The sequence below is a fragment of the Vicia villosa genome, linkage group LG3 (genome assembly GCF_029867415.1).
Source record: "Vicia villosa cultivar HV-30 ecotype Madison, WI linkage group LG3, Vvil1.0, whole genome shotgun sequence".
Classification (NCBI taxonomy): domain Eukaryota; kingdom Viridiplantae; phylum Streptophyta; class Magnoliopsida; order Fabales; family Fabaceae; genus Vicia; species Vicia villosa.
The window spans coordinates 26,863,725-26,877,439 of NC_081182.1; the positions used below are offsets into that span (position 1 = coordinate 26,863,725).

The window sequence follows — 13,715 nt, forward strand, 5'->3', positions numbered from 1 at the left end:
AAGTTGTCCCCAAGTACTAACATTAGACCTCTCAAGTTTCATGTACCATTCCAACGGGGCTCCAGTGAGACTATCCTGAAAGAAATGCATCAGCAGAGGCTCGTTCTCAGCATGAGCAGCCATCTTACGGCAGTAGGAACGAATGTGAGTCTCTGGACAGGTGACTCCCTTGTATTTATCAAAATCTGGCACTTTGAACTTCGGGGGAATAACAATCCCAGGTACCAAGCACATAGCAGCAGTGTCGAAACTCGAAGTTTTAGCAACCTCAACAGCCTTAAGGCGTTCTTCGAGAGCTTGGTACATCTTAGCAGTCTTAGTCAACTCAGCAGTAAGATCATGTTCAAGGTCAATAACCTCATGGTGGTCGTCCACTACTTTCAGTGTCTCATTAATAGGAGTCTCTTTAGTTTTCGCCCCTCCGTCAGCAAAATTGGTAGGAGTATCTTTGACCAAACTAGCGACGCTCTTTCTGAGTTCATCCTGTCCTTGAACGACGGCATGGAGAGTCTCCATAAGTTGGGCCATTCTTTCCCCCATAACATCCATATCCCTACGGAGGGCAGCTTGATTCTGTTCAAATTGTTCCATGATTCTCTCGTTACTCCTGGTGCGGTAAGGATGTAAGAAAGTCAGCTTCGTCGTCGGGAAAGAAATCTGATGCTGAAAAGGACCCCAATTAGTTTCTTGTGCAATAACCTGAAAAATGCAATGTGATAATGTGAATGTATGAGTGCATGTGTGCATATGATGTGTTGTGTCATTTTCAGGGTATCCAAAGTAAGATTGATAGTCAAGAACAAATAACAACGTGACGAGAGAGATATCAAGTGAAAACGGAAAGCAATTCATTTCATTCATAATAGCCCCCTAAGGCGAGTAGGTTCAAACACAAATAACAATGTTTCAATATAAAGAGCAATAGAGACCCCATCCAACAAATCTGGTGGTGATCTACAAACAAATTCAATTATCAATTCATCTCAATGTAGAACAAAGGCCCTCCTTGTCTGAAATGGGCGTCACTCCACTTCTTTGTTTCGTCAAATAGCTTCTTAGTCGTCTCCCGATCTCTTCCTTTGACAAGGCTTTGGATCACTTCATCTTTTCGGAATAACTGTGTGTCTAGATTCTTGCAGCAATCCCTGAGTTCGTCACACCCTTTGCATTCTGGGATATAGGTCTTCTCAAGTGCATTTGCTTCACTCATCATTTGATCTCTGAGCTTGACATTCTCTTCAGCTAAACGGGCGGTGCGGAGGTGACTTCCTTTCAGTTGGGTCTCAACTGCTATTCTCTGAGTGGTATCTTCTTCCAGTTTCTTCTTCATGGTCCTCAACTCATACTTGGTTTCTTTCTCCAGTCGGAGCTTGTGGGCTTTCAGGTCTTCTTGATACTCTCGTCTGAGCTTCTCTTTTTCTTCCTTTATAGCCTTTTCTATAACCTTTTGAGGATCTTCAGTAGGAGCGACAACAGCTTTTCCGTCCTTTTCAGTTCTAACCCTCTTCCTGGCTTGAGAAGACTCTCCTTTGAGAGTTTTAAGTTCACGGGCCAGTTCATTCTTTGTCTGTTTAAGGAAATAGCGCTTCAAATCCATATCCCTATCTTTCTCTTTCAGTCTCAAATTGGCGACGCGGACCTGGTCAAAACGTTCCCTTGATACCATAGTTTCTGATATCTTCGGAGGTTGTGCATACAAGAGAGGAACTTCCGGGAATGGTAACAAAAGTGTCTTGACTATCTCCTTAACCCAATCGGTATAGGGCTCCATAGCAATGGCATTCTTGGCTCCCAGAGTGGATCTCTCACCTATATGAATGTTATTCCAGGCCTTCCTGATTTCCTCAAGCGCTATAGGGTCAGCTCCCTTTTCAAAGTATACGGATTGGTAAATCTCCCTATCCGAAGGCCCACTCTTCATGGTATAGCCCAACTGACGAAGAGCTAGAACTGGGTTGTAGTTAATACATCCTCTTGTCCCAATGAGCGGGACGTTACCAAAGTTTCCGCACCTAATAATGACTTCAGATATGCCTGTTCGGAATTGATACCATACGATATCGTTTGCAGTAAGTCCCATGATTCTCTGAGACCATTTCTGAGTAGAGGTAACAAACAGACCACTAGCAGGCAAGTGAGATTTGAACCATTTATATAACAGCGGCAAGCAACCTCTAATAGCCCCTCTTTTACCATGCCGAGAGTGAATGGAATAATACGTGTCAGCCAATAGGGTGGGTATTGGATTCTTGTCCATAAAAAGACATATAGCAGCCAAATCAATGAACTTGTGAATGTTGGGAAACATCACAATTCCATAGATCAGAGCGGCCAAAATAGCATTGAAAGCCTCCCATATTCCTTTGTCAGCAAATTCTTGAGCTTTTTCAACCAGGAAACTCATGTAGAAGTCATGAGTATCACCATTCTTCTTCCAGTTATCATGAACATCCCCCAAGCTCAAATAAAGAGCGTTGGCAATGTAATCCAACCTAGGTTTCTCTGGGACACAAACAAAAGGCACTCTGTGTTGAATCTTGATGTTGAGGAGGTAAGAGTACTCTTCAAGAGTGGGAGCTAGCTGATAATCCGAAAATGTGAAACAACGGATATCTGGGTCGTAGAACTGAAGAAGAGTAGATAAGGCCCATTCGTCGACACGCGAATACAGAAGAGATAATATGTTGCCATAATTGTCACTGAACACTGTTTCATTATGACCAGTGACCAATTCACCCAATTGTCCCAATTGAACCATACCCTCGCGATGGAAAGTATAAGTGTGTGTGCGCCTTGTAGCTCCTTGATTGACGGTCACGTTGTTATCCATTCTTGGCAGAGATTGATATTTTCTGGATACCCTGAAAAATGACATGCAAATGAGAATTAACTTTTTCTTTTCTTTTTTTTCTTTCTTTTTTTTCTTTTTTTTTTTTTTGAAATGTAAACATGCTATGATGAAAATGATGCATATTGGGTCTCCACGACATAGAGGGACCGAGGCAATAATTCTGAGCAAGAAGATATCATAGGATCAAAGGTCCGGCATAGATCAGAGAACCAGAAGAACCATAATCATCAATAGGACCAAATAGTCAACAACAGAACCAAATAGTCACCAACGGTACCTGTCATGTATATCCCTCCCCACTCACGGGTGTAGTCTAGGTCAGGGTAGGTCAAAATGGCAACCAGCATTATCAGTCCTCCTGAGGCACCAATGTTGTTGCATCTACATGCCAACAATGATACCCCATTTGGACCTCGACTGGGCGTGGGTCTCATGATCGCACTAGACAAGACCTGACATCTCATCGGCGTCATGACTATCCACTCTATCCTAGGTATCCTATGTGTCACTCTGGCCTGGGTATTGGGCCTTTTACCTCATAAAACATCCCACCCAACCTGCAAAACAGAACAGAAGACCCCAAGGAACACAGAATATAATCCATATGCATGATGTGCAAACAGAAATAAACATGATATGCAAGCAGAAAAATAAACATGCAAACATATATACAAGGTATAGACATAAAAAAACAAATAAACACCCAGTAAATAAACAAACAAACGCAGGCTAGGATCGACTCGCTAAGGATGGACCAGCAACAGGTCTAGCAACATCCCCAGCAGAGTCGCCAGCTGTCGCACGCTCGCGAAAAATGAACAGAGTCGCCACCAATATATTTATCCCTTAAGGGAAAGGAATACCGGATAACCTACAAAGGAAGGAACAGGGTCTTGCGACCAGAGAATCTAGGTACGGGAGTCGGTTACGCGAGGGGAAGGTGCTAGCACCCCTCACGCCCATCGTACTCGATGGTATCCACCTATGTTTGTTTCTATCTAAAGGGTGTGTACTATGTCTATGTCTAAATGCGAAATGAATGCAAAATGTAGGGAAAATAAAGAATTGTACTCGCACGGGCCCTACCCCGCTGCCTACGTATCCTTTTCAGGAATCAGAGTTACCGTAGCTCGGCTAAAGATTTTCTGTTTGTTTTTGTGTTTTTTAGTTGGGCGGCGTTAACGCTCACGCTCTTGCACAAGGGGACAGCCTAGGATGCAATGGAGCGGAGATAACTTGCCCTTAGAAAGGAGAAAAAGAGATTGGTTTGTATCTTTTAAGGGTAATTCCATGATGACGAGAACCCACTACAAGGTCTCGCATCACTTCCTCACTTTTGTTTTAAGTCTGAACATTTATTAGGTTTTTTGAAGTGTTTTTGGTTGGTGTTTTTTATGGGGATTTTAATTTGTGACTTAGATCATACCAAAAAGAGTTTTTTGTTTGTTTTTGAATATTTAGAGAACGCACATCGAGGCCTACGCCACAATCGTTTCTCTAAATAACGGTTAAGAAATACATCGAGGCTTCACACCTCAATCATTTCTTCTCCGCTAAGTAAAAAGAAATACAAAAAGAAGTTTTTATGAATATTTAGAGAATGCACATCGAGGCCTACGCCACAATCGTTTCTCTAAATAACGGTTAAGAAATACACCGAGGCTTCACACCTCAATCATTTCTTCTCCGTTAAGTAGGAAAGAACATACATCGGGGCCTACGCCCCAATCATTTCTTTCTTACTAAGAAAATAGAAAACGGTATGATCTTTATCAGTATTTATTAAGTATTTTAGAGTTGAAAAGAAAAAGAAATGAGAAAGGGAACTAAACCTATTTTCTATCTAATGTTGTTTATACAAGTCTAAATCCTAATGTTAACATGGGATAGATTCTAAGAGAAGCATGCTAATGGTATTAACAAAATGGGCCTAAGATAAGGCCAAAAACGAGTAACCAAAGTCACACAACAATTATACAAAACGAACATGGAAATAGTACAAAACGATTCAAGCATTAGTACAAAAATGAAACTAAAAAAAACTATTGTTTTTATGGCATTTTTATGAAGGAGAATTCAAAGGATTAATGTCAAAATTAACCTAAAGTCTACTATTTTTATGAGATTTTTTTATGTCAATGATCACCTAAAAATCTAACAAAATATTAAAGGTTCTATCATGTTTTTATTAACTAAAAGTAAAAAGCTATTATGAAGTGAACCTAAAATCTAACATTGATTTTATGCATTTTTTATATGATTTAAAAATGGAATTATGGACTAAAAATAAGAGCAAAACAAAGATTAAAAGTGAAAATCTAAGCTACACTGCAGGGGGTGAGTTAGCAGAATTTGTATGAACTAAAATTGTTTACAAGCAAAACTGGGCCTGATTCAGGGGGTGGGAAGAGCAGGGCGCTCAGGCCCATGGTCATTGGATTGTGGTGTATTAGTAACAGCGGGGTGCAATCTAAAAGAAGGAAGGAGGCCCAAATGCATGGCCCGAACCACACTATCCTATTTTTATTCCCATTTATTAATCAGCACTTGTTTCATTTTTATTTCATACCCTATGGTTTTTATTATTAAAATGTGACATGCAGAATCATGTAATGTGGAATCAATGGGTCATGTTAATTATTTAAGTCACTAAAAACAAAAACTCAGTCGGACCAATCATACATCGACAACACACCACATCCAATCATTGAGTAAGAGGCAAAATAGAAAGAAAATGGGAAAGAGAACTAATAGGAGAGTGCCACGTACGTCACCTGAGATTAAAACAAACAAATAACACAGACGCCGGAGAGCCGCCTTCGGTCGTCTTCTCCGGCCAAGCGCGCGGCGGAGATGAGTAAAAATTTTCAGAAATCAGAAGTAATACCTCCGTCCTACTCGGTTTTCAAAGCTGAGTCCAGATCCACAATTAGATTCCACTAATTCCTCTCCTATCTCCTTAACAGAGCAAAAACTTAAAGCCCTAGTTTCTAACAACATCACTAAAACGCAAGCCATACACATCACCATAGTCCTTATGACATAGGGAACCCATAGACAACACTCAAGCACTCAAACACGTATCAGATTGAACCGAGCAAACTAAGTTCCAAGAATCGAAAAGATATACGCAAACGAATACGTCAGAGACACCAATGCGTGTGAACGCTGCGTAGGGAATCAGATATGCCACATAGATCCTAACACAATGCCTAAGATGTTGAGAAGGATTTAGATCATACCTGAAAGATCTTGAATCGAGGCCAAAGAAAGATTCTACTATGGAGCGGTGAGTCCAGCGAGAGACTCTGAAAGTGATGTTGGAGTTCGCGTTAGATTGACGATGGAGAGGTTGATGATGCTTGCAAAGGAGAATGGTGTTTCATAGAGTTGATGTAGTTGTGATGATGAAGGTTGGACGAAGGCTGTGATGGTGATGATTGAAGGATGAGGGAGGTTCAATGGTGGTGAAGGAGGTTGGAGAAGATGAAGTCGGTTATGGTTGTTGAGGAGTTTGTTGGAGGTTGTTAGATTGTGGATGAAAGTGGGAAAGTGAAGGGAGTGTGTAGAGAATGAGGAGAGTGTGAAAAAAATGGAGAAAGAATGAGAGTGTGTTTGCCGAAAGTGAAAGAAAGAGTGAGAGTGAGAGTGTTGTGAATGATAAGAGTTTTTGTTTTATAGTGTGAGTGTGCTTAGCCTATGGTGTGTGGGATTGTAGTGGGACTTTTCTCAACACTTAAGGTGCAAGTTTGTACCATTGAAGCAAGTCTTGTGCATGCTTTTTCATTGTTCAGAACTTGCATGGTTAATTATTGGAAACATGCTGCAAAATATGGAGGATTACCTTGATACCTCGTGCCCTAATTATCACCCATGAGGTCAACTTCATGTGCCTATAGCCTTAGACATGGTCCACCATTTACCTCAATTTCAAGATCAATGTGAAGAGGACATATGATAGGAGAAGATTGATGTTGACAACATTGCAAGATGGTGCATGTAACTCTTTTAAATTCACCTCGTAACATAGAGGTCCATAGCTGCGGTTTGCCCGTGCGCATAGCTTGCCAGACACTCATCCATGCACAATTTCGTGTCCCTGACTTTGGAGCTTTGTATCTTGATAACCATACAACTAAATCATGTAATTCTTGGACTATTGGATAGAAGGCATGGAAGAGAATATTTTGATACCAAGATTGAGTCAATGAGATGCTTACACGTCTCTGAAATTGGCTTTGGAAATGGCCTACCACGTGTTTGATTAAATGACTGCGTTATGACCTGAATTATGGCCTGTGCTCACGTCGACATGTCACCTTGCAGGGGCCTGACTTTAACGACTTGCATCTGGCTCCAAACACAATCAAAATCTATGGTTCTTGTCTTTTTGGATAGAAAACATGGCAAAGAATGGATGCATACCAAGTTTGCTTTTGTGAGGTTCCTGTATTGTCCTGAAACTTGCTTCAAATATTGCACATCACATGTTTGATGAAATGCTTTACGTAGGCCTAAAATCTGCCCAGCTTTGTGACTTGATCCAAGTGAAAAACTTCAACTTTCAACCTTAATAACTCTTTATCCGAGCTTCAAATGAAAAAGTGTCCAACTACAAAGTTGTTCTCCTCCATGAGAGGAACAACTTTGATGTTGAAAATTTCTCCAAAAAATGCCGTTTTCCACGTGTAAATTGGTGATGGAATGGACTGTTCATCAAACTTTAAAACCTCAAAAAATTTTCTAAGTATGAAAACCTTCCTTTTTTGTTATTTTTTCTATTTTCGGCAACTTTTTGTCAAACCTCCGATTTTATTCGTTCTTTGACATTTCTCGACCGATTTTCCACCAAAAGTCCATATTTGAGCGATTGACCTGATTTTGACCCAAAAGTCAACTGTTCTGATTTTTTCCCGATTTCAATGAAATTCCCGATTAATCTGCTTCTGACCAATGGAAATCAACTGAACACTTCCACACACGCATCATGCCACTTCTCCTCACAAAATCAGCTCTTGATCAATGTATTTGACCGAAAAGTCGACTGCGTTGACTTTGGTCAAGAAACCCTAATTTCAAAAGATCTTGGACAAGATGATGACACCCCATATTAGGCTTCAAGTCTCTTCTTCTGATCAAGGACCAATGATATGGATGCGTGCAATGATATGACCTAAATGGATGTATGTTTATGAGTTTCAAGCCAGATAAGGGTAGGACAAATTTGGGGTATGACAGTGAGTTGCATAAAGCTAAAAAAAACATGATTAGTGTAAGTTAGTTTTGTTCAAATATAAATTAATTTTTCATATTATTATTTTCTAAATCAAATTGAACGGTTATATGTTTAATGAGAGGTTGGTGAAACAAGCATTCCACATAAGTTATAATAAACTTAAATGTATATATCACCACAGTTGGAATCTAAAATTGTAGTGAAATGTTATGCGTTAATTGTTTCACTATGGTTGGAATTTACAACCATGATCAAATGTATAAATCACCCAAAATGATGGCATTAGGTATCGAACTCATGACCATTCCACCTTTTACTACAGTTAGTACTTTCAACCGTGGTAAAATGTTGCGCGCTATTATGTTTTTACATTGGCTACTAGCCCGTGATGGAAAAGAGAGCACTTACTACCAATCCCTTTGTTACATCAAACCTCCAACTGTGGTAAAATCCTTCTCTCAACCGTGGTGAAAAGTTGTTTTTGTAGTAGTGATAGTCTTACTAAGTGTTCCTCTTCCTCTAGTTATTTTACTTCTTTACATCTTACCTACTCTTCTTACCACCGAACATACAACTCTCCTCTCTACATCCCAAAGTACCTAAGTTAGTTTTCATCATCTTCTCTATTATAGGTGCTACCCCAACACTCTATTTATTTTCATTTTTAATCATATCATGTCTAGTCTTATTATACATCCAACGCAACATCCTTATCTCTACTACACTTACTTTATTTTTGTGCTGATTTGTAATCGTCAAATGATCTAACCTGATTAGAACGGATCGTCACGACGGATGGATCTGGCTGGATGGACATAATTGGGGGGTACCTGCAAGGTTCTCCGATGCCAAAGTAAGTAGCAATCAGAGAGAGAGCAAGCACAAGTTTTAGGAAGAATGAATGAATACCCGACCCTCTAGTGAAAGAGGGTATTTATAGCCACAGCGTTAGGCCAAGGTTCTCTAATTGGGCCAAATCCAATTGGAGACCGACGTGCTAGGAAACTGCCAGAACACCCTCTGTTAGGGCTGAGTCAGCAGGTGGCTTACGTTCTGGGTGAGCATGGCGCAAGGTTCGAAGGTGGTTGACCGAATCCTTCGCTGTTGTTTTGACCATGTGGTCTTTGCACGTGGCCACTTCGTAAGGGTCACTGGGAGTCGTTGGGCTTAAGCAGATTGGGCATGCTTGGCCCAAAGGTTAGCGTTGGGCATGCTCGGCCCAGTCCGGAACACCAAATATTCTATCTCGTACAACATGGTAGGTCTTACCACAGTTTGATAAAATTTCCCCTTCATCTTGAATAGTACTTTTGCATCACATAAAACCTCTGAAACTCTCCTCCATTTCATTCACCAGACTTGAATTTAATGGTGTTCATTCCCTTCTATTTCTCGATCATTTTGACTCATCGATTTTTAAAACAAGATAGTATATAAAAATGTGTGACTCTTATCACACTTATCTCTAAAATAATAAATATTTATCATGACATGCCAGTAAAGTAAAACTTTTTAAATCGGTATTACATATCAATTAATTTTCAAAACTAAATATTGTTAACAAATAAACATAAAAATACACGTTTGATTATTCTCCCTTCCAATAAACAAATAGTTTATTTGATTTCCTCTCTAATACACTATTTTGAAAATTGAAGAACCCTATTGTAATAGCTTTTAAGAATACGACTAATTATATCAAAAGATGGTCTAGTGGAAGGATTTCCATCCCAACAAAGACGTATAACATCAATCAATTCTCCCAACTGCTCACCATCATCCCTTGAAGGAAGCATAGGTCGCAACTTGCCCTCTACAACTTCCATAGCAATCTAAAAATATACATAAATAATTAATTTGTTACAAAAATAGATATTAAAACAAAAATATGATCAATATGATGATACCTTGGCAGGACCATATTCTGTCTCAATATAAGGATGTTTTCCTGTTAAAAGCTCATTCAGTATCACTCCAAAACTGTATACATCACATTTTTCATTATATGGCTCACATCGTATCACTTCTGGTGACATATACACATATGTTCCTGAAAACATAATTAATATATTATATATTCAAATTTTGACAAAAATATATATATATATATATATATATATATCTACAAATTTTACAAATTAATTTATATTTTATGTTAAACTTGCCTGTTTCTCCAGTAAGAGCCATTTCACCATCTCCTAAAAAACGAGCATGTCCAAAATCAGCAACTCTAACATGCAAATTAAAGTCCAAGAAAATGTTGCTGGGCTTCAAATCACGGTGAACAATCTTGGGCTTTTGTTCATGAAGATATTGCATAGCTTGGGCTATTTCTAAAGCCCGTAGCACTCTTTCTTTCAGAGTAGGAAGTGGCACAATTCTATCTCTACGCCTTTTATTACAGAATAAGTTAGTTAATTAGTAACTCATTAATAAACTATTAGTATTAATTAACTAAGTAATTATTAATTAGTTAAATCGCTAATACCTTTTTCCAGGACCATAAAGCCATTCCTTGAGTGTGGTGTTTAGAAATTCTGTAACAACCCATGCATGATTAGGAGGGTTAAGACATGCACCCATTAGATTAAGCACAAACCTGTGCCGTTGTTTTGAGAGAGTTTCAACTTCTTGAGCAAAGAATTCGACACCGTTTGCATTTGTTCGAAAGAATTCAGGTGAAATGCATTTCACTGCTACATCGAATCCTCGCCATGTTGCTCGGTAGATGTCTGCTGTGGTTCCTTGACCTATTTTATCTTTTAGCTGAATCTGCTCAAGTTGTTTTGCATTATTATATATGTTAGTTAGCATATATTCTCTCTGGCTATCTCTGATCTATATAATACATCCGATACATTAATTATTCGATGAATCTAAAAATAAATTATCTCTTATAAATATAATCAGACAGAGTATAGTACTGACCTCTGTTGGGTTAATGTACCACCCATTGATTTTGGCTTGATCAATGATGGCCTCTAGATTGGGGTGGTGCTGGTGGATAGGAGTGGGAATTTGAGGACTATTGATAATGGAGGAGACATTGTAAGGTGATTGTTGGAGTTCACCTTTGGTGTGAATAATTTGTTCTAAGATTCCATTCTCTTGTGCTATTTGGAGGCAGTACCTTAAATAATCTTGTGTCCTTTCCATTCTTTTTCTATACATTACTCTCAGTTCTGCTTGCTTTTGCACCTCCTTTTCCATATCTGCTACCTACTTGTGCCACAAAAGTTGGGTCGATTAGGAGTAGGCATGTAAAGAAAAAAAATTCCCTAAGGGGGTATTTTAAGAAATTTGTAAGGGGTGTGAATTTGGAATTTGGAGATAAAAAATTCACATTAAGAAATAGCAAAATAAAAGGAAATCGGCCCATGAGTATTCTCTTATAAATTACTAAAATTTTGAAATTTATTGACTCTTACCGAAAATTTTAAAATTTGCATAATATTGTTACTACCCGGTATGTTTTTTTGGTTTTCTAACACAATACTGAAATTTTTAAAATTTCCGAAAAATTGGCTCAGAAAATTTTAAAATTTACACACAATTTTCGATAAGAACGTGAAACGAATATCTAAAATTTCGATTTGGATATCAGAAATTTTGGTTTTTGACTGCATGTCAATAGTAAATATTTTTAACAAAGGTAAATATTAACAAGGACAATTTTATCAATATAAAAATGGAGGGATGCCAAGTTTAATTCTGGACAGTGGCGGATCTTAAGAAGAGTCGGAGGGTGCAGTGGCACCCCTCACATTTTCTATTAATTTTTTAATATACTTAAAGAGGTGGTGATGAGTCAAAAAGAATGAAAACAATTTTTTCTTAAATTTATTTTTTGTTTTGAAAGAAAAACATTATTATTTAAATGGATGTATTGTATAGTCGTTTCACTGTAATATTAAAACATATTGCAACAAAGATGGAACAGGAAATATAGATACAAAAAATTAGATGATGACTTTGATACTCATAAAGTTTAGTTATGTATCTATTCATCAACCATTTATGAAATGTCATGTTTTTTTAATAATAATTTATTTTAAAATAAATTAAATTTTAAATTGATTTTAATTAAAAATTATGTTTGGATTGATGAAATAGAACAGAGCAGAGTAAAATGAAACATGATGGAATAGAACGGTGCAGAGTAGAATGAAACATTATGAAATGGAGTAGAGCAGAATGAAACATAGATTTCATTCCATTGTTTGTGTATTTTTTTTGTAATTTGACGGAAAATGAATGAAATAAATTACTAGTTGATTTCATTGCATACATCTCGAAATTGGATGGAATGAAAATTAAAGGATTGGATGGAATAGAATGGAATGTATTTCATCATGTTCTGCTCTATTTCATCATCTTTTTACCAAATCAAACAATAGAACATAATATTATGACATTCCATTCCATTCCATTCCGTCACATTTTATCGATTCAAACCTAATCTAAAATATCTAAAAATTTACCAAAAAATTATTAATGCATTTTGATTTTTTTTTAATATTTAAAAGTCAGAATAGTATGTCTTATAATTTTAATTATAATATTTAAGTTAGCACTTACAGCCCCCTCTAAAATTTTACGCAAGATCCGCCACTGATTCTGGAGAAGGTAAATTAAATTCTCCTGAAATACTGAGATATTGCGTGTTAAAAGATTTACTTACCCAACAATTATACACCCTAAAACATAAACTATTCAAAACACCATTCATTTTAACAAACTAAAATATTTTACAAAAATTACATATCAAATTTTCAGAAAGTTGAAACAATTATTGTTTGTAATATATTTGAGAACGTTGGGATGTGATGATAAAGATCTTCTAATTAAATAGAGATTTTGAATTAGAACTCAATCTTAAAAATCCAATAGTGTTAAATCTCTTATATGAAAATTTTGATTGATTAGTAAAAAATATTAAAAAAAAATGTTTGCCATATTTACAGAATTAGTATTTAGTTTACTTGAATAATTTTAAAGAGATGTCCAACATTAACAATTTCCAATACTACCTTGACTTCCAAACTCTCATAACGCTGTTGGAGCTGATGTTGTTGCACCGTTGATGTGGTGGACGCAACCGTCTTCACACTGGTGAACCCTCGACAACAACCACCGCCCGAAAACGGGCTAAGCGGCTCTTGCTTCCTCCTCGAATTCGACTTCGATGACTGCCTAGACAGACTCTTCTGAGTTTGAGGACTGTTTCTCGTGCTCATTTTTTTTCTCTGTATTCTGCAAAGTTATGCAAGTTTAAATTTCTTTACGAAGATGCAATATAGAGATATAGTGCAACATAAATGGAGTTAGTGGTTTAACCTTTGTACCGTTCTCATTTTGGTGCCGAAATAGCACACGACAATTATGACGGACTTTGTGATGAACATTGAAGAAACCAATATGATGATTGGTACGCAAATTGCATTCCGTCGTTTTCAGGTTCAAATACCATTACTTTATCATGGACGACAGGGTTGTGCTGTTTACTATTCTTTCTCATAATATTTTTTATAGTTTCATTAAAAAAAGCGTCCAAAATAATATTTTTCAGTTTTAAACAACTTAATTTTTATTTTCCAATTCTAAATTAATGTTACGGTCATCATCGTG

At 37.4% G+C, this 13,715-nt stretch overlaps 2 protein-coding genes across 2 annotated transcripts; both read right to left on the bottom strand.

Annotated features, from left to right (window-relative positions):
• Positions 1–857: 857 nt before the first annotated feature.
• Positions 858–2,830, bottom strand: LOC131657757 (uncharacterized). Its single transcript, XM_058927119.1, has 2 exons — positions 1,347–2,830; positions 858–954 (listed from the first exon to the last, which is right to left on the bottom strand). The coding sequence occupies exons 1-2, from the start codon at positions 2,828–2,830 to the stop codon at positions 858–860; spliced, it is 1,581 nt and encodes a 526-aa protein (XP_058783102.1).
• Positions 2,831–9,721: 6,891 nt separating this feature from the next.
• LOC131655237 (serine/threonine-protein kinase STY13-like) lies at positions 9,722–13,324 on the bottom strand. Its single transcript, XM_058925128.1, has 6 exons — positions 13,118–13,324; positions 11,016–11,306; positions 10,576–10,859; positions 10,253–10,479; positions 9,995–10,137; positions 9,722–9,919 (listed from the first exon to the last, which is right to left on the bottom strand). The coding sequence occupies exons 1-6, from the start codon at positions 13,322–13,324 to the stop codon at positions 9,728–9,730; spliced, it is 1,344 nt and encodes a 447-aa protein (XP_058781111.1). The 3' UTR covers positions 9,722–9,727.
• Positions 13,325–13,715: the final 391 nt, after the last annotated feature.